Source organism: Larus michahellis, chromosome 2, assembly GCF_964199755.1.
Source record: "Larus michahellis chromosome 2, bLarMic1.1, whole genome shotgun sequence".
Taxonomy (NCBI): domain Eukaryota; kingdom Metazoa; phylum Chordata; class Aves; order Charadriiformes; family Laridae; genus Larus; species Larus michahellis.
The window spans coordinates 3481578-3507448 of record NC_133897.1 but is presented as its reverse complement, the minus strand read 5'-3'; the positions used below and the strand labels follow the sequence as shown (position 1 = coordinate 3507448).

Genomic DNA, 25871 nt, shown 5'->3' with positions numbered 1-25871 from the left:
CAGAGTTAGCCAAGTGCTTAAATCCCACTGCATTCAACAACTTAAGGCAAAACATTTCTAAGAGCTCCCACTTATATCAACGGGTGCATTAGGACCCTGTCTTAATTTGCCACGTTCATAACCAATGAAAGCAGAACCATTAATTGATGGTGATTTCCTCAGGCCTTTGAACTTGATTGTATGCCATTATGGTACCAAAACTGATGTTATCTGATAAGTCCAATCCCTAGGAACCATCCCCAGCAGCCCCTCATTTCCCCTTTGCAATTATTGAGAGAACTGTAAATGTGGCATGAAATGCCATGGCATCAGAAAAGGAGCCAGACATCCAGCTTGACCACTGAAAACACAACAATTCTTCCAAGGGATATAGGATGATAGGATAATTCATGTTGAAAGGGACCCTGGGAGGTCTCTAGTCCAACTGCCTGCTCCAAGCAGGGTCAGAGATGACCCCACTCCCTGCCCACTGCCAAATGGGGCACTTCCCAGTTCTCTGGGTCACCTATACAATACCAATAGAGGTTAGGGGTAGAAATAGTTGTTACCTGTGACTGGATGTTGGCTGTACAATGGAGATGGTGGGTAACCACCCTCCTTACATTGAGGAGGCACAGATTTCCTTGCTACTCCTATGACAAGGCTTAATTATCTTCTTGTCTCTACAAAAGACCTTCTGGGTCAGGTTGGAACTGCTTGGATGAGGTCCTGGGCCAACAAAATTTTCCCTGCCTTTGTCAAGCTCAAGTCCTGTCTCTGGCAGTCCATTTCACATGGCACTTTATCACAAGCAAATGAGTTCACAGTAGGTTTCTCAAGATCTCTGCCACTACTCCACCATGGATGTTGTTGTTGCCAAACCTGTAGCACTGCACTCACCTTTATCTAGCACGGGCCCAAAGATTGCTAAGCTGTCATTGACGGTCGTGCAGTTCCACCTTCTCCCTCGAAATTGGTGTTGGCATTCCTGGATCCCAATCTTTACTCCTTCTGCCACACTGGGCATGATCTCCACGTAGTTCCGACAGAAACGTAGCTGCTTGGGTACCAGTCCTGGGATGCTCCCACAGAGGATGGGCTGAGTCCCCAGGGAGGAATACTGGTGACCAATTGCCAAGGACCTGGAAAAAAACACACAAGGAAAAAGAGATGCTGTCAAGCTGGCTTTCACCTTTGTACTTGGTTTACAAGAATAGGGATGGAAAATCAACATCTTCAGTTCCTCTGCATTCTTCTCTCCAGAAAACATTCTTTCCACTCTCATCCCTCCTCAAAACAATATAATCTCTCTCCTGAAGTTCCTTACAGGCCCAACAAGGCAAGCAACTCTACCTTTAATGTCTTCCTTCCCTTTTCTTCATCCTCTCAAGCCTTAACCCACCATTGTGCTGCTTCTTCCCAAAAATGCTCAGCTCATACAACTAGTTTACTTTGCAAACAGAGAGTCAAAACCATGGGTTTTTTTTATTTGAAAGCCAAGCACACCTGTACAAGAGCAAGTAGGTTTTATAGGAAATTTTTGCAGCTGAGGAAGTCCAGGTATTAGGAAGTCAAAAGCACTTTCAGAGTTACACAAAGTAATAACCCTAACATTAGAAGAAACCATGCTCCAAGTCTTTAGAAGGGGAACAACAAAGGTTGACAACCATCATACAATTCAGCATTGTGCCTTATATATTTGAACCTTACCAGGTAACTTCTGTGCACTGAAACTGACCCTCAAGACTCAAGCATTTTGGACCTTGAGAACCTAAAAAACCCAAGTCTGAGCTAAACGTTGCCGGAGTACAACATAAACTCACTACTCTGTGGTGCTTTCATAAGCAGTTACATTTCCTGTGCTGTAGAGGAAAGGGGATGGAGTTATAACCCTGCTGGATTAGAAAAAAAAAAGGGGAAAAACTCTCATACGGCTTAATATAGGACCAATATCAATGCTATTCTTGTATGAACAGTGGTACTCATGTTCCTAGAAACATTCATGCATAGGTGCATAAAAATTTGGAGCCATGGCTGGCATATTTGTAACCTCCTTGCAAGTATGATCCAGAAAAGACTTTTACTGTTTAGCAAACCATTTCCACACCTGCTTAATCCAAGCATGTGCTTTGCAAAGCTTAATACTGGGGCTTTCTAATCTGGTTGAAATGTTCTAAAAATAAATTATTAAAATGGCTGCCAGCGTCCTTCTGAATATTACTTTAGCACATTTTCACTTTACTTTCACACCGGTTTAAATTTGAGAATTTTCAAAAGTGGGGTTTATTTTCACAAAACAATGCCAGGTTTTCTGTACTGTCACACGGACCTGGAGAGCGTGCTTTGACCATCAATCTATAAATTTCTTCGGTTAAAGAGAGGAGAGTGAAATTAAACAAACAAACAAACAAACAAACAAACAAAAACCAAACCACCAAAAAAACTTGAGTGCAAATTCTATGCTCAGCCAAATGGAAGTCTGTTGAAAGGAGTGTCCATGAACCATTATGTTGGTTGAAGCCTTAGAGACAAAAAGTCAGCTATGTAGAGAGATCAGCAGATATGTAGCTAATTAGATAGATTGTTAAAGTGATTTTACTGGTGCTTCTAATAATAACCTTGATTACTAAAACTGAAGGGATTTTTAGAGTATAATTTCCTTTTCTTCTAATTAAATCTCTTGATTGGCTTTTCTTCTCAGAATTAATGACAAACAGAAACCTGCCTGGGCAGTGTGTATTTCTGTTTACATTCGTTTTTGCTATGTGGTTTTCATTTGGGAACAGCCTGGTGTGTTTGAGTTATCAACAGGGCAGTCAGGGAATCTGACTTCACTCTCTATTGCTCTGACAAAAAAAGAAGTACAAGAATTCTATCATTGCTGGAGATCACAAGAAAATTAGCTTGACTTTAGCACTTCTCTAGGCTAGGATAAAAAATATTTTAAAATGTCTGTCCTTTTTATGGGAGAAAGGTACTTGCAATCAGTTAGATCCCTTCCTGGTGGGTACCTGATCAAGGTGGGACAGAAGTGAAAAGGAGATGGACATTCAGATGGTCAGGTACATGAAGATTTTAGTCTGAATTCAGTGGCTTTACAAATCAGTCCTTTCCATGTAGGTGAGACATAGAACATCAATTTCTGGATCCCAAATGGTTCTAGGTGCTAGACAAGTCTAGCACGAAGATAATGAGTTCAGCCAAGACAGTGCCAAGACAGCGAACTTTAGATGGGCAAGGCAGAAGGTACCTGGGAAAGCAAAAGGGCTTCAGCTGATTTCCTAAACTTAGGTGCGTCTTTCCACCTCAGCTGCACCTTTGGAAGAAGACTGATCTCACCTGATATTAGAGGACAAGTCATGCTACCCTAGGGACGGAGAATGAGACAAGTAGCATGAATTGCCCTCCACAAGTTCCTCTCTCCTTCCATTGAATTCAAAGAGGGTGGCAGGCAGCTCCCGTTGACTAGGAATCATGTTCATCTCACCTACCTTTTGATGTCTGCAACATGGACATCTCCAGCTGATCTATTCACCCCAGCTTGCTTTTGTAATCAGCCAGTGGAGAGAAACAGGCACTTCTAGGGCACAATTCATCTGCCCCATTTTAGACGTCTGCTTTGGGATGAGGTGAATCATGGCGTTGCCTCCATTGACTGCATTGGCTAGACTATCAAGAGAGCCTGGGTGACTGGTTGAGTGTGATATGTCTGCACCTGTAAGTGTCCAGATGAATCATGCCATGATACCGACAAATTGGGATGGCTAAATTCCTTGGAAAAATCCCACCCAGGAAAGCTAGGTGCTGTGTTGAAGTCCATGAAAAGAGCTCAGCTGTAGGAAGGAGGCAAGTTCCTGCAGGAGCCTTCAGAAACCCACAGGAACCCACAGGAGAAGACGAAGGAAAAGACCCAGTTAACTTGTTTTCCCTATCTAAGTGGCTTGATGTGGGTTTTCTTGAGCTTTAGATTAATTTGGGGAGCAACTAGTGGCAGAAAAGCACCAGTGAAATGGAGCCCATGCCAAGCCAAAGAGTGTTTTCACTTTGACTGCACTGTGTACATTTCTGTTTCATTGATAAGTTATAGACAAAACACTATATCACAGTTTCTGGACTAAAGGCATCTTCTAAAACACTGTTTCAGGCTTCAGAGGACCTGAGTGTGTTGCCTCCACGGCCTTGTTGGGAATGCGGAGTCTTAGGGTACCACATCCCCAAATCTCAGCTCATTCAGCCTCCTGAGGACTGGGAGCTAGGAGATATTCATAGATGCCAACTTTATGCTCGGGAGCTACATGGTTCTATCCCTGTAAACAATGGGGAGAGATAGATGCCTTCATGGAAGCCTCCAGAAAAGAGCGCTAACTTAGTTTCTCTGACTCATCCCTCAGAAAATAGTTCAGCCACTGACTATACAGGGAGTACAGGATGCGGACACTTTCCAGTGTCTAAAGTTAACTTTGGTGGAAACATCGGTAGAGCTTGTTCCCACGTTAACTAGAGTCACCAGCATCCTTCCCAAAACTTTCAAAAGTGCCCCATCCAGTTCCCACCAAAACCAATGTATCCACTGAGAGAGAAACAACCTGCTGTAAGCTCCATCCATCATGTTGTGAAGCCAGGAGGACTTTCTTGAGCTATTTCAATAGGACCTGGATGAAGCTTTAGGATTCTAATCTCATAAGCTTTAATTTATGCGAACAGGCAAACTCATGCCTGTCTCTTTTTTTTTTTTGGTGGTTACTACAGTGGTAGAGTGAAAACATCAGTCATAGGAAGAGGAGTTTATAGGTTAGTGCCCTCAACTATTCGTTTCCGTTGCTGGGAAGATCATCTCAGATAACAAAAAAATAAAAACATGGAGAAATACTTTTAATTGCTTTTCACACTGCTCCCTTCTCAATACAGCAGGGAAACAGTCACACCTTGCTTTGATCTGTGTTACAGTCTGGAAAGTTTAATCTGCAAAAGACAATCTCCAGCAAGAGCCTTGTTCTCAAGGCGTCATCAGGCACTGAGACAGTGTAATGCAAATTTGGCGTTTCATGGAGGAGTGTGTATTCACTTGACTTTCAGCTGAAGATACAAGGTGGAATCTCAAAACATCTCTCCATGAAGAGTGCCTCTGCTGTTAAACAGCTAAGCAGAGTCCTCTTCCTAGCTCACTTGCAGACTCTGAAGTGTGATAACACCTATCAGGGCACCCTCTTTTGGTCTCTACTTTGCTTCTAGCTTCCAGATATAAACACTTTCTCTCTCTCTCTACAGTAAATTTATCTTTAGGAGAATGAAGTTCTTTCAGTTTCCTGTCATTTTTATTGATCATGAGATATGAATCTTATGAACCTTCCAACCCTCCCCTCCCCTCGAAAACCAACAACAACCCAACAACCAAAACCTTTACAAAACATTGGGAAAGTCCATAAAGATCGGAATCTCATTTCAGTGTTACTCAATTCTTTAGTAGCTTCCATCATTCATTTTTCTCACTGTTTCCAATCATTAAACCCATCTTTTGCATTTTCTGCTCTCCTGCAATCTGCTTCTAAACTATCTTTGGCATGTGGGTGATTTTGAAAATGTGGTGTCGAGGAATGGGCCAAGTGTCCTCTATTGTGGTCTAACCAGGCATCATCTTCGAATTACTGGAGCACCAACACTTCCTGGATGCATTGACATGAACCTCTCCTTTTTCACTGGAGAATTTGTGAAGCACTCAGGTTTACAAAAACACTCATCCCCAGAGCAGGTACAGCTCAAGTTTGAACCAAGGCAAAGGGTCAAAGAGCTGTTCTTTTCAAACCAATTAGCTTTTTCTTCCCATTAATTCAGGAGGAGGCATGAAAACACTGTTCTGTATGTCCACAGCCAAAGTTCTTGGCTTATCTTTAAGCCTTGCATGCCCTGAAGTGTTTAACTCAATTTTCAGTGAGAATTTTTCTGTGCCAACACACCTAGAGAGCTCTTCATTTCCCTTATCTCAATCTATCTGCTCCTTCAGCAGAGCTGTTGTAAATAAGTACCTGGCCACCTTCTTAATAAATTACATGTACCCTCCCTCTTTGAATGGACACCCCAGCCATTTTATGAGGAAGAAAATATGCAGGAAATATATGCTCATAGCTTTTTCAGAAAAAGAGAAGGCTTCAGTTCTGGATGACCTTGCTGTACAGCACCACTCTACTGACTTTTCAAGGTCCCTACCTTCTCAATATGGCTGTCTAAAGTCCTTGACACATCAATAGCGGCATGTAGAGGCGCATACATCTACTTGCTTCTTCCTGAATTCTGTTATTCTTGAACCCTGTAGGAGCTCTATTTTGCTATTCATCTTGGAGAGGCCTTTTGCTGTCTCCAAGTGCGGCTGAGAACTTCCTCAGCCGATGTCCTTCTGGGGTGCCCGACACAGGTAGAGTAACTGCATTTGTTAATGTTGTACAGCAAGAGTGTAACTTGTCTATCGACCCAGGATAAGACCCAGAGAGCACTTAAATCCCTACTGAATATTGAGAACTGAGCAATAGCAGTGACTTTGCTCCCTTTGCCTTACCCAAATGCAAGGTGGCAGCCAGTCCTGCTGCAGAAGTAAAGTCAAAGGAAGTCCATCTCCTTATAATAGAGGGTATTTATGTTCACTTGCATATACCCTAGGTTTTCTTTCACACTGCTCCCTTTGCATGGGATCCCCTAACAGGGGGATGTCACATCTCTTCCAAATCCTTTCTCATAACCTGTTCAGATCTCCAGAGGTTCACCTCACTCTCTTTTCCTTTCTCACTCATTTTTTCTGCCTCTTGATGGCGCCACGTCTAACTCTTTGAAGATGAATCTCAGCCACACTATGGAGAAGGACACAAGTTGTGTAGAGCTGCCTCTCTAAAAAAGATGCACGTTCAGAACACGGGCTTGGTATTATGACACTAAAGTATGGAAATTAAGAAGGTGGTTGGAGAAGTCTTCATAGGTCCTGTCAGGCTATAAGTAAAACCCAGCAAGGGTTGTCTCACATCTCCTCATACTAGGCCACAAGGGCTCACAGGCAAGCTGCTTTCAAGTGATGAGTGGGCAGCCCTTACTCCATTCTACAGCATCAGAATTAGGCCCTCTCTGATGCCCTACCCATAATCCTCCATGGGCTGCTAAGGTTGAGCAAGAACTTCATGCATCTGAGGATGCCTGAAGACACATTTGGAGAGAACTGAGCTACTAAGAGGCTGTGAAGTTTCAAGAAAATGGATACAGCTGTTAGTGGCCAATGGCACCTGAATGTTCAAGAGACTTATGGGATAGGATCACTAAGTCACCCTTGATTCTGTTCCCACAAACCCACACCACTCAGGGCTGGCACACATGACTGAAGAGCTATGGTGCCCACCTAACGCGGACAACTGGAAGGTGGGAAGGATACTCCAAAACACCTCACAGTAATTGAGCCTACTGTGTCTTCTTTTACACTCCTATAACATACCTCAATTCCCAGTCTTCTGTAGAGTTGAACTACCTGCCCAGAGGCCAGGTGGGTGGACAGGCAGAAAAAAACCTAATTAATCTACATTAATTTAATGGCATGCTTTTTCACAGAAAACAGCCAATATTCTAGCATATGTTGTGATTATTTTTCTGTTTTCCTAAGAAAATGAAAATAAAACCTGGAGAAATTTTAGAATGGAAAGAAAGGAAATAGAACTTGTCAAACACCATCACTTTAAATGGAAAAGGAAATCATTCTGCTAACTAACATCCCTCCTGGATGGAAGTGATTTTCTTCTATGACATAAAAGTATCCCAAACCCAAGCAATTACAAAATATGGACATTAAAGAAATTTTTAATTAATGTTTTATTTGAAAATTTGAAAACTACCTTACCAGAGATCAGCAGTAGGTTTAGCTCTAGAAGACATGAATGACATAACTGATTATCATGAAAAATATTTTTTTTTCAGTTTGAGGGTTTCTTTTTGTTGTGTATTGCTCAGTAATAATCAAACCTAGGCCTAAGGAGTCTAACGCTGATTACAGAAGTGATCTATTTTAATTCAGAAATTATGAGTGTCTGCAACATTGATTGCAGTGGGGTCTTCAACTTTTGGTCTCTGAGCATCTAGCTATCGTCAGAACTATTCCTAAGAAGTTCACAAAAAGAACTAAGAAATCTAAGCCGTTTGTTAGACGGATCAAATGCACTGTGCAGGTTTCTGTCCTTCCAGACTTTTTCTTGCAGTCTAGAAAAAAAAAACCTGAAACCTACTGGATTAACTGTTCTTTCTGCTTCTCCTGTTAGGTACTTCTTCTTTCATCCTAAAGTAGAGCACAAGAGCTATATTTAAATTCTTTCTCTCTTCCAGCCCAGAAAGTATGTACATAATTTTGCGGCTGGGTCCGATCCTGCAAACACACAGGCATGGAGGTAACTTTTCTCCCATGAATAATTCCCTTACCCTTGCCCTGCATTAATAATAAAGATGGTGATGATGATGCAGCATTGTATTTCTCTAGCACCTTTCATCAGGGGATCTCTAAGTGTGGGACTCATCTCACCCGACTTTGACCATTTAAAAGTTAGGCATCTTGGCCAACTTAGCTGTCTACTAAAGTCCATGGAGCAAGATCAGCATCTCCAGAGGGCAATTCAGCCCATCCTAAGATAGGTGCCTTAGATAGGTGGGCTGAATCACACTGGAGAAGCTTAAGAGGCGGCACTGGCTGTGGAAAAGTGATGAGCATAAACTAGACACCTTGTTTTTAGCAAGCTAAAGGTAGGGACCAGGAATCTCACCCTTTTTTGCTGAATCTCAGAGATCCCTGGAGGGCTGCAAAAAGGACACCAAGGAATGTCTTTGCTGGGAGACAGATGTCAGTTATCTCTAATATGGACATGACAGCTTATTTATAACACCCAATAGTAGTTTGGGTCTGGATTTGGAAAATAACACACTCAATTGCAACTTTGTGTGGATGCTAAGAAAGCAGAGTATAATTATCTGCATTGAGGTTTGGCCAGGACAGTGAATTCCCACAGGAACTAAGGCACACCGCAACACTCAGCACCTTCCACTCTAAGTGCAAGAGATGTTTCTTTGACTTTGTCTTCCCCTAGGATCTATGGAACAGAATAGAAGAGGAGAGAATATGAGTATTAACAACCTGGTTCCTTGCAAAAAGTCTCAGGAACTCTTTAATTACCCTAGGCAATTAACGCCTCTGTTATACATGTCATCTGAAAAACAACCCATCCAGCAGAATAATAGCCCCTCAAACCATGTTTTCAAGCCTGGCTTCAGGACACAGCGACCCTGACATTGTTTCCATAACCACATCCTACATCTGGGGCTTCTCCCTGGAGGTCTCCCTGCTGAGATCTTCCTCCATCCAGCTCCATTTATCTTCTAAGATTTGCCAGGATCGCAGTACAGGGTATTAGAGATGTATAAGCCTTAACATTTTAATCTGCCACCTACACGGCAGTTTATGAGAGCTGTAAATCTCGTGGTTATAATGAACTCATCTAATGATATTGCTGATGGATAAATTTACCTGGGATGAGGAACAACAGTTACTTGCAAATGAAAGAAGAGTAATTTAAAGTTTCATGTAAACACCTTTGCTGCCTTACTTCTGACTTCTCCCAGCCTAACCCCTATCAGGGTTTCATGACAAATGGAAAGTATGCATAGACGTGTGTTTGCGATGCAACGACTGGCTGGCCTGCGAGAGAACCTGCCTCTTTCTACCCAGTAAAATGCTTAGATACCTTGGGCATTGGAATCAAGTTTTAGATGAAAATAGATCAAGTTTTCTGGGTCACGTGTGCTAAATTAGGGGAATGGAGGGAAGAGAGAAGGCATCTTTAAATGCCTACAGTATTTAAAGATATTTAGACTCCTACTATGAATTTCAATAATAATTAGGAGTGTGGCTTGCCTTAACCCTCCTAGCTCCCCCCCACCCCCAAAGCATCCCAACTTGAACCTTTTTCAAATGATCAGCAATATAAATTGTATATTGTGGTTTCAAACCTCTCATTAATGTTCATGCCCCTGAATTGAGGTCTGTTCTGGGCTATGTCAGTCCTAAATACCTTGGAGGACTGGGCTCAAAGACCTCAGATCCTTGCGAAGATTGGATTTGGACTTCTAAATTGCTTAAGTGCTTAAGTGCTTGGGGGAATTTTATCCTGAAACTCCTTAGTGATGAAGCCAATTTTGAAATCAGAACCATGGATGGAAAGCGCCATCATTGTGGTGTTTCCTATAAGAACAACACGATTTTCACTGTCCGCTGTTCTAATACAGCAAGTTAGTTAAATTTCTCACCCTTTCCTCCCAAGAACGTATTTTGCATATGCATTTGGTCACGCTAAACACACACACATATACCCTCACTCAGTTGTGCACACACACACACACGTCTGCGAGTTCCTTCTCTGGCTTTCACTGAGTCATCAGGCTCACCAAATGTGTGAACTCACGCTATAATGTTCTCCCAGAAAAATAACAAATTGATTTCATTTTTACAGGCTACAGCATGCTATATAATTGGAGACACTGCCTTGTCAACTCAGACCGGTCTGACCCGACCAGAGACATTGCTTACAGCTGTTTACGGAGCCATAAAGTTTCCTCCTCTTTGTTTTTCCTTCCTTTTGCACTCTCTCTCTCTCTCTTTTTTCTTTTCCCTTCTCCCTCTAATGAATCCTACAGCTACTTTTCGTTCTGGTCGTAAAATACTGTTAAGGAGAATGCAGAAAGCCTTGATTTAGAAAAGCACTTCGGTCTGCGCCTGAAGTTAACACTGTAATCAATGAGACTTAAGCACATATTTAAGACTAAGCATGCATTTAAGGACTTTTATTGCACCAAGACAGTCAGTAAGGAAATTTCTGTTACACCTGTGTGCTCTTGTGTGTGCTTTTTTTTAATTATCAATACCAAATTAGAGGTTTTGATTGAGCAATCTCAGGGACTGTTTCCTTTTTGGACCCAGAGCACAGTTCCAGTTGCATCAGGAATTTTGCCATTTCTTATGGCCACTGCGTCCCAACCCTGATCATCTGAGGAAAAGCAAACTCCTACACTAGTTTATCTGAAACTGCCAGTTAGGACTGGGCACATTATTTTTTGCATATTAATCTATTTCCTGTAAAAATACATATACATATATATCCTCCACCCCCTGAATCTTCTGAGTATTTTTCACATATCTATGTAGTTTGCCACATTTGCCAAACACTCAGAATAAATTTGGTTCTTCTGGCCATTGTAAAAATACAGTTTTATGGAGGGTTGTTTTGCATGCAATTTTACTTTGTGTAAAAACCTTTTATGCATATCTTATAATACTCAGAACTTCAAAACTGAAGTGAAATATTTTTATTTCTGTGGAAAAAAGAATTTCTGATCAAATACTTGATTTCCCAGCCATGAAAACGATGCTTCCATTTTGGACCACTGAACTGAAAAAAAAAATAATAAAAAGATCCCAAACCTGAAAGAGCTTTTCATCTAGTTGCACTATCCATCAAAATCCCATTTAATTACTTTGCAATAAATTATGGTTGTTCTTCCTTTCATATCATCCATTCCTCACAGAATCTGCTCCTCCTTTGGTCTGAAATGTCACAAGACTCATCCCATTCAATCCCTCTGAAAGGCTCAAGGACTTATCAATACTGAATCAACTCTTCCAAAGTCATACATAGATACAAATCCGTCTTACACACTCTTTGAGGACCATTTCTGTACACAGGATGGATTTAGGACTAAGGAGAATATTTCTCCGGATCTTGGTACAAACATGTATGGGAAAGGGACATGGAAGTCAGTCAGGGAAGAAAAACTTTCCTTCAAAAAACATTGAAGATTTTCAGGTTTATGTTTTTCTCTTTAGAAAAAAAATGGAAAGGAGCAGAAGGGAAGAGACCTACTTAACTTCTCCTTCCCTTTGTTTTGGAAGGGCTCCAGCAAAAGGTGACCAGCTGTTAGACAACAGAGAATGCATGTGGAGGAAGGCCACGAGGAACACCCCAACCCAAAGGGAAGTCAACTCTCATTTAGAGCTCAATTCTTACGGGGCTGCCATGAGACAAAAGTTCAGACTTCTTTAGACTTCTTTTTTTGCAGCTTATAAAACTATTTTTTTAAATGAAACGGCAATTTCTGCTGCAACAGAACAACTGGATTACTTTTTTTTTTTTTTTTTTTTTTGCAAAGAAACTACTTTGCATGGGAAAAAATCCTCATGGCTCCTTGACATGTTTGAGCTAGATCTCAGTAAAATTAAGGAGGCACAGACTGATGAGTCGCTCAAAGGTACAGGAAAAATGCCAGTGTATGTCCTGGCATTTGTATACGCTTTGAGAGAGAGAAAAATTCTCCCTCAAAGATCATCTCTCAGAACAGGAAGAATTAACAACAGCAATAAAACCTGATGCAGTGAAAGAAAAGAAGAGAAAGATTCAATTTGCTTTACAGCACTCATTTTTACCATTGTTTGCGGGTATCTCCTGTTTACAGAAATGGATGTAGTGGGTCTCCTTCAGCCCAAAATTTGCTCTGGTGTGAATGGAAAAGGCAGAGATGTTTCAGCCATAAGGCAGCTTAATTTTCTTGGGCTGCTAAACAAAACCCCTCAACTTGTTACATCTGTGACAATCATCTAACATTAAGTCAATCTTTTACAAACTGCTTTCGAGATGGGAAGCCGTATATATATGTAATGTGAACCTAATCACAACCAGCTTGCTTTTCTTAGCCATCTTCTGTGGACTCTTAAGCAACAGGCCACCCACTCCAAGGGTCTCCAGATCTCTTAGAAAAAGGGGATGTGGGTGGAAAGCTCTTCCAATGTTTTGAGTAACCAAGTAACAGACCCAGTCTGATTTCCTGCAACACAGCTGGAGAATCACAGCGCCATGTGTGCAACACCAGACCTCGCAGAGAAGGACCAAGCTTTCTTCTCCAGGCTTCTCTCCCTAAACTTGCTGGAGTTTGGTGTTTGCACACCCAGAGCTGTGGGTTGAAGAGCTTCTTCTCCAAGTGACTCAGCAGATGCGGTGCCTTGATGTTCCTCAGAAAAACATAACTGTTCTGCAGCCTAGTATCTTAGTGTGATTGGTGACTCAGTGCCTGGCTGGAAAAAGGCTGGTGGTGGTCAGGACGTCAAACTGGGAAGAAACTGGAGTGAGAGAGAGGAAGTGTGTAGGAGGGGTAGGATTTGGAAGAAAGAAAGTGGGTAGGGAGTTGTCCTTGGAAGAGGAGAAGCTAACCCAAATCTCGGACTTGGAGGATGAAATAAGATGCTGGGTGAAGAACAAATAACCATCACAGTGGGCTCTTTTTCCCTGGCTGGTGAGGATAAATGACCCTTTGGGCAAGGAGACTCCTGCAGGAGGACTCTCAGAGGGTGGCAGCCAGGAGCCGCACCTGTAGACCTCTCTGTGCAGCATCGGAGACTTAATGATTTCTTTCTGAAAGTGGCTGGGGAAATGCAGACAGGCTGCCAGATAGTGATCAGCTTGCGGAGGGGTGATCACTATTAGGCAAAGATACCAGCTTTGACATGCAGCGAGGGAAGCGGCCAAGAATTTGGGAAAGCAATCCCAGCTTTCTGCTGCACATTCCTCTGCCAAGATACCTCCTGTGTTTACTTTAGAAACTAGAGGCGAGCCCTCCTCTTCATAATAATAATAATAAAGCTGCAGGGTCACTCAGCTTAGCAGATGGATTCCTTCCAGCTTGGATTTCTCCTCGTTTACCTGCAGAACCGATGCACTGATGTATCTGGGGGATTATGCAATGTTAATAATTGGGTTTCACAGGAGATCTGATCAGTGACAATGGGAGGCCGTGGGAAGGAAGCTCCACCGGAGAAAATCAATCCACATTGATCTCATGTGGACCTGTGAACTTTACTTGGCTCTAAGGAGCCTGTTTAGCCACAGGGACGATGTAGTTCTCTGCAGCAGGAGCTTGCTGCTTGCCACCAAGCTGGTCTCATTCATGCAACAGAAGCTGCTCTGTCTCACCAAAGAGCTGCAGGAACAATCAACCAGACTGTTAACTCTCAAGTGTTTGGCTTTCCTATGTTCATAGATCCTAAACATCTAGCTGTGCCTACCATAGCAGGGAAAGAAACAGAAAGTCTGCAGGAATGTTCCCTTCCATTTCTTTTCTAGTAGTACTGAATCAAAACCTTAAGCTCTGGATGAGATTGTGCTAAAATCCTCACAAAGCTTTTTGTGTGTTTTCGCAATTTTCTTCCATGATGCACAGGTAGCATACAGAACACTAAACCTGTGCCATTGTTGGGTTTAACCTGCTACGGTTTTGTTTTTTACTTTAAAAAAATGAAATGTTTTGTCTCAGTACAAGTAGCTTATTGAAACAACTTTTAGCATTATAATTTTTCACTATAGTCCTGTATGCATTAGAGCATTGAAAAGTAGAAATCTAAAGGAGATATTTTGACCGGTCAGAAATATTAAGCTGAAAAAATAACTCAGAATTTTAGCAACTTTTTTGATTAATAAATAAAGAAATTTCCAACTGTCCATATTGTCTGGAAAAGAGGAAGTTCAGTTCTCAAGGATTTTTACAGGAACAACATATTAAGTGTTATACAGATGTTACAACTACTATCTTAGAAGGCCCTGCAGAACTCTGGATTTTACTACAATGCTCAACGTATTAATTAATGGAACTCAGTTGCGCTAATTTCACGGTTTTTGCCCCATCCCTGGAAATATTCAAGGTCAGGTTGGATGGGGCTCTGAGCAACGTGATCCAGTTGAAGATGTCCCTGCTCATTGCAGGGGTTTGGACTAGATGACCTTTAAAGGTCCCTCCCATTCAAAACTATTTTGTGATTCTATGATTCTATGAAATTATCATCGAGGTTCAGAGATTAGCAGGAATAAGAAGGGATCACCTATTTTACACAAAGCAAGAACACCTGGAGATTTGACAGCACAAAGATGCCAAGGGTTTAAAAATTTCTAAGCACTTAATCTACAGGACATTAGCCCATTTATAACCAACCAGGAGGTCAATGAGCAAGCTTTCCTTGGACAGAACAATCTATTCCTTAGCTGCAAGGCTGAAAATGGCAATGGAAACAAACCCCTGAACACAAGAACATGTTTATCCTTGATGCCACCATCAGATGTTTTCTGTCTTCTGTTCCCGTCCCTTCCTACCCACGCAGAGACACACCTATTGACACATCCTTGTCTGAGGAGACACGATTTACAATTTCTCTGCTCTAGTGCACCCAAACATTGACCAGAAATATTAAGTGCCCTCAAGGAACTCTTTCCTACATCTTATTTTCCTACTAGTACTGTCTAATAATATTTGGAAATCAGAAGATCAGAACTAGGTGGGTCAAACTTCCAAAACCTGAGGAGGTATTTCAACACATCGGACGGTCAGTTTCGTTGACTGCACAAGGGCATCTCACAGCCTTCCAGCTATGCTTGGGGATCCTACTTGGCTCCCAGCTGCCACTCCAAAAGGGTACAGGTCTTCTTCTGTAGGATCTGTGTTGTAGACCCACTTGAGCGTCTTGAGTACCACCAGGAATCTATGGCAGAACTGGGTGTCTTGATGTGGCCCACTCATCTGGGTGGAATTCAGCTCAATACCCTATAGAAGGCTACAGCATAGACCTGAGCTAGCCATCTTATGTTTCCCATGTGTCCCTTGGAAAGAAAAGGGCACAATTAGCACATAAGTAATTTGGCTTAGTTTAGATATCTGTTTCAAGGTGAAGTCATGTGTTGGACTCCACTGGCTATAACAGAGTTATACCTTAGGTGGGAATTACTGACACTGTAGGTCTTTAGTGCCACGAATCCCACCTTGAACTCAGGATCATGTGGTCAGGTGATAAACAGGAGGTTTGTATTCACCTCTACCAGACCCTTTGGCCAAACAAAGACCTGGTTCTGGAGGAGCTCTGGAGAGACTTGCTGAGACGAAAAGAGGGGTTGCAGTGGGGTAGAAACTCCCTCCATGGGAAGTGTAACAAGTACAGGAACAGAGACCCAAGCCCAGCAATTCCCAAAGAAGCCTAAACCAGGACAGGGAGACCCTCACTGAGATAAGACATTCTGAACTGAAGATTCAGGACCCTTCACTTGCCTCCTTGTGAGATAGGTTTCCTCAGCTGGGGCAGGGGGACTGGTGAGAGACAATCCCAAAAGTCTAGGAATTCTGCTGAAATTCTTCAAGAAAAAAGTAACTGCTTTCTTATAAGTTTCTCCTCAACAACATTGTAATCTTACTGATTCATCAATGGATCCACTTTCCAAGCTAGGCCACCTGATAACTTGTCTCCTCCAGGCCACTGGGCATTGCATTTCAGACACTAGATTCACCTGGAGCAAACCCATCAGCTTTTGTTCAGCTGAATCACCTCCATCAGTAAGGTACCCGGTCTTGATCCAAAGATACCCAGAGATGGGGAATCTACCAGTTCTCCCTGATGGCTAACCACCTTTGTGGGTAAGAGCTGCTAGAGATGCTGAAGCCAAACGCTTGTGGCAGCGGTGGCAATCATAGACCACAGTGCAGAGACTTGTGCAAAAGGAATGTGGCTTTCCAGATGTGGGCCTGGCAGGTGCTAATTTTGACTCCACTGAAATCAGTGAGACCTGAATCCTGTCTAGAATAGGAAGCAAGAAAGGGAAGACAGTCAGTACACCATATTGTTTAATCTGGTTTTGGTTTACTTCCTTAAAAATAATTATTAGAGGCTTCACCCAGTCCCTACAAGAGATCATTTATTCCTTCTGCTGAAAAAAGAGTTTGTAAGCAAATATGCTGGATCTCTCCTGGAAGTGCTTCTGCTGGGTATTCACTTTAATGAGGGTGATCTCACCAACTGAGGTTGGGAGGAGGGGAAGGTTTGCACTGCTTAAGGAGGCTCGTGGGGGAGGACGGGGGACCTACCTCCCCTCCACCTCATGATGCTCTCCCCTCAGCTCCCCACCACGCTAACCTCCTTTTACTTTCTGAGCAGCAAGCTGCTGCTGCTGGTGTTATTGACACATATTTCAAACAAGCCTGTGCAAGGGACTCGAGACACATTACATTGCACATGGTGCCCCGGGCCACAGATTCGCCTCCTTACACCGACAGCACGTTTTGCTTCATAAAGAATGTGCAGGCCTTCACCTCGAGCTATTTATCTGGTGTGCTCAGAAGAAATAAGAGAGAGGGAGAAAGCCCTACATGCCCATGTTGCCTGTTAACCCCGTACTACAATACCCCAGAAGTGGCCAAATGTTGACCTCTCTCTGCATGAGGTCTGGGCCACCCTCTGCTGATGAACCTGGACCGATGCCTGCAGTCCATTCCCCATCTTTCTCTGCACCTGCATTTAGGAAAATGGCTTTTTTGCACCTCTTTGTAATGTCACCCACCCATTCACAAAGTTCCTGGTATATGCTCCATCACAGCCTGCGACTGGAGCTCACAGACAGTAGTACCATCCCACACTGGAAGAAGACAGCTATCTGGTGAATAAAAGTTGCTGATACACACCTCTTTCCAGGATCAGGATAATCTTCCCTTGCTGTTAGCAACATTTTTTTTCCTGCTTTCTCTAAATCTCTCCATCATTGTTATTATAATGATAATAACAATAATTATTACTATTATGCCTTGAACCTGAGTCTAAGATTAGGGCTCCCATTGTGTTTAGAGCTTGATGGAGAAACATCAAGCAGCCAATTCCTGCTGTAGAAAGCTCATTGTCTGCATTCAGGCAGGACATGAAGGGGTGAAGGAAACAGAGAAAAGGGGCCAGGAATGAGGTAGGATGAGAGGCAGCAGTAAGTAGAAAATGAAGAGCAGTTAGCAGAATAGCAGGAGTCAGCACTGGTGCCTTGCCTAAGCAAACCCCGCTCCTTGTCTGTGTCCACACATGTCAAATCTCGGCAGGGAGAAGGGGAATGCTCCCTTGAATTTTCCAGCTGCAGAAACGTGGATTTTTTTTTGACATAGCAGTGGGAGAGCCTTTAGCAGCCACGCACAGGTCTGATTGCTGCCATTGCCTCTTCACTGATAGAGCTCTGCTCCAAGTATGTCAAATGCCCAGAAAAAACCCTTTCCTCTTGGCAAAATCAGGGTGGACAGCTTTCCACCACAAAAATCCTACATTTCTCTTACCTTGAGAAGAGATATCTGCAGTCATGTCCCTTTTCGGGGCTGGAAAGCTGCCAGGGATCTAGGGTAAGGAGTTGCTAACATCGTGCCATACTAATAATTCTTCATTTCACCCACCTTTTTTCCTGTCTCTTTAGATTAGATTTGAAGTGCTTCAGGGCAGTGACTGTCTCTTGCTATATGCGCATACAGTGCTTAGGAGAGGGAGCCTTTCGACTTCCTTGGAACTGGCAACTGCTAATGTATTGCAATTAATAAATAATTGGAGGGATCTTGAAAGGTGAGGTGTGAAATGACAACAAAGTGACTGAGAGGGGCTGTCAGGGGTCTAAAATATTTTGAAAGTTTTGTGGGTTTTTTTGTTTGTTTGGGTTTTTTTGTATTGTTTTTTTTTTCTTTTTAGTCAATGGTAAAAAAATGCACACATTTTCTGGCTGTATACAGAAAAAAGGAATTAGTGCTTTACCTGGACTGTGACACAGGAGCACTGAACTATAGTCCAGGTCAGGGAGGGTAAAAGAAAAGTCTGTCCAGGTGAAGTCGCATGAGAAATTTATGTAAAGTGGATGTAATTCCCTAAATGAACCTCTTTGCTTTTACCAAAAAATTACAATGTAGGTGAAATCCCATGGGATAGTTTAAAAATCATCTTTCAGCTCGTAGCACTGCCCATGAATCTCAGACTCACTCAAGAACAATGTGAGACAAGTGGGAAATTGTGAACATAGTGAATATAAATTAGGATTTAGTGAGGCAGATAAGTGATAAGGGAAGCTCAAGCCATCAGTGAATAATCCATGACTAGTGGTGCTAAGAATATGAGAATGACCGATAAATAATTGTTTAATGTATTGTTAGAGAATATACAAAGACATTCACACACACTCATACACAAACATATATTTATAATCCTTAATAATATATTAACCATGTGCAGATAAACAAGGAGATAAAGAATGAAGGGAATCTAGGATATTTCTGGATAACTGCTGTTAACATTTGTAATAAATCTCAAAGTGATGATGGAAAACAAGAGAATGCCAAATAGGTTAGGAATCTACTGCGCTGTTAAAGAGAAAATGGATAACTGTAAATCTGTTATCTGGCCCAAAAGGGAAATGGATGATACAAGACTGAGCCCATAGAGAATGAAAGAGTTGTAATATAATTAGTGGTAGTAACCACAGTTATACAGAAAATTAATTTCATGCAATTTAAAAATGAGATTGTTAAACATAGGTGATAAAAGTAATTCTGTTGATATAACATTCTCATCAGAATATAAAGAAAAAGAATGACTAAAGAATTCAAAGTGGTAATATATAGGAATAATATAGTATACAATAAATAGATGCACAACTGACAGCTCTCCAGTATCATCCTGCTTGGAATTCTTCATCAGATGGGGCTGTTTTTAACTGAAACTGAGATCATCTCAGTGCTATTTAACTTTCTTACTAATGGTCCAAAAATAACCTCCATCACATCATTATTGAAAAAGTCTGTAGGATACTGAAGCACCAGGGGAGTGAGAGTGAAGGATATGGACAAGGCAGCAGCACAAAATGAGGGATCAGGATGTGTCCACCTAAAGCCACCTTCAAGCCCCAGATGCCAAGTCAGGCTTGCAGGAGTGACATAAGCCATGAGGAGGCTCCAAGAGGATGCAGGGGTTTGGGGACTGACCCCCATGGTGTGAACGTTGAACAGAACAGGTCTGGCTAGGAAAGTGAGGACAAAGGAGGAGACCATAACCTCTGCACACAGTGCTGGTGAGGACACTACCAAAATACCACATCCAGATATACTGAGGAGCTGGAGAAGGCCTGGAGAAGCAGAAAGACATCTCAGTTTGAGAAGAACAAGTGATTCATACCATCTGCAGTCCATAGCTACTACGTCATTCCTCCCTTTACAGACAACAAGGAAAGCGGACACAGGATTGAAGTCAGTCACATACAGGAGATGCTTTGAATATTACCAAAGCTTCTTTCTGGTGACTCAGAGAGAGCTAGAGTTTTGACCCAAGTTATTCATTACTTTCTTGATCGCCGATGCCACTGATAAGTTCCTCTAAGGTCTAAGAATAATGGTCTAAATGAGAACTACAGGAATTTTAGGAAATGCCACCTTGAACAACTCTTTAAATGTTCAAGCTCAAACACAAGTTATGAGACCTGATAAAGGAGTGACCAGGTGTAGCTCTCAGACCTCATGGTCATAATGGTCCTGAAGAGACAGAATCATACTCAGATTTCCTTGAAGGCTTCCCACCCAAGTAGTGACTCAACCTTATTGTTTTAGGTAAGGAATCTGACACGATCAGGCCCAAGATGGTCCATGGCTTCAGGCCATAAAGTCCCCTATCACCAAGTGCTATAAAATTCTCTGATCAGAGGAGCATTCACCACAAGCCCTCAAAGGGCTGAGTAGCAAGATCTGCCTTAGACAATGGGATGTAATATATCTACAACCGTATAAATAGCTAGTTGGAGGAGAGTTGGATAAGATCATGGCTTTACAATGCTGCCCCTCCTGCTTTTAACCCATCCCAGCATTAGCTGAAACCAGGATGTGGCAAGCCTCAAAGGGATTTATGCCTTGAAATTACCAGCCTTCTTCAGCCTTACAGGAATAAGGATGTTGATTCTCACTGGCAAATTGCTCCCACTCAGCACTGACTTTCCTTGTTGATCCTTTTAGCACCACCTTTTTGTTTAGAGCATCTAATCACTTATCAGCAAAGGTCCTAAACTAAAACCCACTGTTTGGAAACATCTCAGTTGTGGCCCTTTCATTCCATTGTGCTGCAGCATCCTGCTCAAGAAAGGCGTTTGCTCCCCAGACTCTCCCTGTAAGTGATACTCTACTCAGTTTGGGTCGTCATTGTGAAAGACACCCTGTGCTAGCAGAAGAAAAGGAATTGCCTTGCTGCAATTTCTATGCTGCTTGCTGTGACAGGACAGAAATGTCTCTTCGGTACCCAGAATCTGGTTGGCGCCAGAGCTCTGGGAACAGACTGAAAGGCGTGGGTTGTTTTTGAATGAATCATGTTTTTAATCATCAAACACTGCCAATCAGAACTACAGCAGATTTTCCCCAGTTTTTTTTGTTTTACTTTACAAATGATAATTTCAGACTTGCAACTCTGGATTGAGCACAGGTATAAACTACACAAGCATTAACGAAACCTCACAGACTTCTTGTTTGAGATGGAGAACCTTCAACAACAAAAGATTACATTTATGAACCTGTCCTTAATGGAGCTGACATTAGATTTGAGATAATAATCCTTCCAGTGTGCACATGGATCAATTATATCAGTGACTAACTTTAATTAGGAGAGAAGATGTTATTAGAAGTTATTAAGGCATGGGTAGAGGACTGCGGGTTCAATATCTCATTGCACAAAAGATCCCCTGTGGACTTGAGGCAAATCAGGCATTTTGGTTTGCCTCAATTTCCCATCTGTGAAGTGGGAACAATATTACCATACACATTCATGAAAATAGCCATGTATTTACGGAATTAAAGACAAATGCTACTAACACTTAGATGATAGATTATTAATAAATGAGCCATATTGCAGTAGTAAACTGGATCTCATGCCAACCACAGGAACACAGGAACAGAAGGTAGCTGAATGTATTTTCTTCTAGAAGGGATGCAAAGATGCACACCATGTCTCTGCCTCTAACCAGCTGTTTAACAGTAAGTATGATAGAGTATGCAAACCTGCCTTCCCAGTCACTGTAGCACCTATCAACACTATTTTGGGTGGGGGAGGTTATTTCTATGTTGGAATCTGCCCAACTCATCCATAAAGTTTTCTCCTTGCAGTCTTCGGAGCAACACCAAATAGAGTTGTTTTCTGTAGTTCCAGTAAAACCTTGACTGATCACTGGTCAATTTTTGTTTTCAACCTTTCAATCCACTTAACTAGATAGGGCAGATGGTGGGAAGCTGGAAATTTCCTTCTCTCACTTCTAGGTCAATTACATTTGTTCCTGATTTACCCAATGCCCCAACTGAGCTATGGATCAATATATAAACAAGTATGTAAGGACAGGATGTCCCAGGTGCTTAAATATGTGGTTAAGTTTTTGGCTGAACCAAAGTTTTCATAAGGATTAGATTTAATGCAGTAACAGTGAGTAATCCCATGCATGACCCAGGTTTTCCTCCTCTTAGATTCTGTAACATTGGACTCTACCTTGAAGAAATTGGTGTTATGTTTTAAATTGAGACTTTCAGAATTTAAAAGCATGAAAATCTCCAAATGTTAAAAAAAACCCAAAAAAACAAAAAAAACAAAACCCAACACAACCAAACCAACAAAAAGCAACAAACCAACAAACCAAAAACAATAAACCACAAAAAAACCCTTCAGGTAAAACTTCCCATAAATCTATCTTCAGCTTTACGTTACCAACCATAACAGAATCACAGAATGACAGGGGTTGGAAGGGACCTCTGGAGATCATCTAGTCCAACCCCTTGCCAGACCAGGTCCACCTAGAGCAGGTTGGACAGGATCATGTCCAGGCAAGTTTGGATAATAATCCATTTATGGATTTAATTCAGAATTTGAATACCGAGGGTACTATTTCTTCATATCAGCTGCTAAGTCAGCAAAGACCTATGGGGATATTTCAGAAGTCATAGACGAAAGTGGGCACATCATGCACTTACATTAGATGAAGGCTTCATCCATAGCCTGATCCATGTAGTCCAAAGACTACTGCTAAGTAGAGATGTCCAGGATGAGATCTCTAAGAATCCTCTGCCTCTCCAGCTGGTTGAAGCTGGCTTAAAGGGAAGCCGAAACAGAAGCATGATAGAGTAGCCTGAGCTAGGAAATGAAAATACCAAGGTGGAATGTTTGTGTCTTTGCACAACGGATATTTTAACTGACATGATTTTGCCTATTCTTTCTATTACAGCATCTTCTTGAATAATGCCCAACAGGCCAAATTCAGCCTGCAAAGCACAAGTAGATAGGAAGCACACATGAACCAGAGAAGCAGCAGCCCATAGTTGTCTGAAGTCTGGTGCTCACAGAGCTGAAGGCAAAAGTCCTGACCAGACATCGACCTTCAAGACAATCACACAAATACAACACAGATAAGAGTCCTGAGCTCTCATATTCACTTTAACTCTGCTCAACCACTGTTGCATGAGGCCTGCATACATTTGCTGTCTTCTTGTATCAGCTCCCCCTCAAAACAAGTCGGGAGCTTCTATTTCTATTTATTTTAAAGGTTACATAAGAAGAAAGCATTGCGGCAGTCAGGTCAAGCACTGTAATTTTTTAGAATGTCAGTCTTCAGGTTGCTGAAGATTGCTATTTCATCCCTTTTTCACAGAGACAGGTAAGGAATCATGTGGTCAAGCTGCCACTGGAAAAAAGCCTGGATTCAGGTGGCCACAACTGTCACACACACTGTCCCAGGAGAAACAAGACTGGTGCTCAGGTGATGAAGAATGAGGACCCAGGTGCTCAGCTGCTGAAGAACGGTAAATGGAAGGCATTTTGAATGTTCCCTAATTGTATGCTCATCACTTCAATCTGTTTTGAGTGACAACAGTATTTCCTGGCAAGAGTTGACTTCAGAGCTTTACCAGGGTTTTGGATAAAATAAAGCAGGATCTTGGTAACCTTTTTACGCCCTGAGTCCAACACATAGCTTCTGCCAGCTAACTGCTTTTGGGTACCCATACAGTGCAGACAAGATCAACTTAGCGCACAATCAAGATCCGGGGATTTGATCAAAGTGAGGAGATAAGAATCACAAAGGCCAACTTTATGACTCTGTTACTGATAAGGTGACAGAGCAGGGACTAATCTAGATACTAACATAATTGATAATAACCTTGGAGCTTCTCGGAGCTGTTTAATGACCCAGGAATCTGGGGAATGCTGTTGCATGGCAGAATTCCTGCCATGTGCCTAACACAATCTCTACCTCGGGCTGTGAAAGGAGGCATTAGGTCTGTTAGATTGGATTGATAGGCCAATACTGTGCAAAAGGATTTCTTTAGACCCAAATGTTGGGTGTCTGAGATCCTGGCTCCTGGGCACCCCAGATCCTGGAATACAACATCACAAAGACAAAGGAAAAAAAAAATATATCTTGGATAATTCAGCAGCTGGGAGGCAATCCAAATTCACTAGGCAAATTTGCTTATATGAGCTAGGAACCCACATGTCACGCCTCAGCCTGGAATCAATCGTATTTCAGTAGCTATGGTAAAATATGCAAACAGTGACTTCCAGCTGAAACAAGTTCAGCACAGCTCGGCCAACGGGGTGGAGGCTCCACTTTTGACTCACCTAATAGAGTTACTGCCTAAGGACCATGAGGGTCTCTGTGCAATGTGCACGTGAGACATGAAGTCCAGCCAAAATGCTGGGAGAAGGGGTGGGGAGGATCTGTTTGTGCATTTGGCCACCAGCTGAATGGGAAGTGTGAGATTCTGCTCCCGAGCTTGTCTCAGCTGGAAGGAGCTCACTGCAGACATAATTCATCCACACTCTGTCCTCTGCAGCTTTCTGTATAAATCTCATCCCAAGGCATTTTGGAGCAGTACATAATGTAACATGACAACACTGCTGAAATCCAATGATCTCTATCACCTCTGAGGGAAGACAGATCCTCAGGTGATGTCAAACAGCAACACTCCTGAACTCCCAGAAAAATAGGACTCAGGTCCTTAAAGGTATTTAGCAGCCAGTCTGTCTCTAAAGATACTTACCCTACTTTGACTGTGATGACAAAAGCCTTCCTCCTTCCTACCAGCTACATACTTGTGCATTTACACAGTGACTGAAGCATTGATGGCAACTCCACAGTTAATAGGATACAGGAACTCCAGCATAGATGAGTTTGCGAGTTACATATTCCCTTCTTCTGTCTGTAGCTTGTCAATTTAGTCGCTAAACTCTGACTTTTTGTCCCATATATATGCATTTGTTTGGTCATTTTACATGTCCTGTGAGGAGCCTTTTCTTTAACACCAACTCTGCATAATCATAGAATCACAGAGTCATAGAATGTGTTGGATTGTAAGGGAGATTTAAAGGTCATCTAGTCCAACCCCCCTGCAGTAAGCAGGGACATCTTTAAGTAGATCAAATTGCTCAGAGCCTCATCAAGCCTGGCCTTGAATGTCTTCAGGGATGGGGCCTCCGCCACCTCTCTGGGCAACCCGTTCCAGTGTCTCACCACCTTCATTGTAAAGAACTTCTTCCTAATGTCTAATCTAAACCTACTCTGCTCTAGTTTAAAACCATTGCCCCTTGTCCTATTGCTACATGCCCTTGCAAACAGCCCCTCCCCAGCTTTCCTGTAGGCCCCCTTCAGGTACTGGAAGGCCGCTATAAGGTCTCCCTGGAGCCTTCTGTTCTCCAGGCTGAACAACCCCAACTTTCTCAGCCTGTCAAGCATGCTGGTTGCCCAACTTTTGAGCAGGGTGCTAAAGACACAAGTAGCAGAGCGCTTAAATAGTGTTGACCCTGAGAGTCTTTTAACATCTGCTGTAGGTACAGCCCTTACATGCCCTGTAAGACAGGAAAGTTGGGAAAATGGCCATCTCAGACTGTGGGTGTGTCCAAAGGAGGGGAACATCTAGGTCCTACTTTAGCAGGAGACAGGAAATCACTCCACTGTCTTCACTTATGAAAATCTGAAGTAAAGCATTGACCTTAGTTTAGGGTCTCTGAC

General features: G+C 42.4%; 1 protein-coding gene across 1 annotated transcript in view; it reads right to left on the bottom strand.

Annotated features, from left to right (window-relative positions):
* The window catches only part of WNT3A (Wnt family member 3A), an 89601-nt gene that overhangs the window by 36152 nt on the left and 27578 nt on the right, over nt 1-25871 (bottom strand). Inside the window, exon 2 of the mRNA XM_074573893.1 lies at nt 880-1121. Within this exon, the coding sequence (XP_074429994.1) occupies nt 880-1121 (242 nt within the window). The remainder of the gene's footprint in view (nt 1-879; nt 1122-25871) is intronic.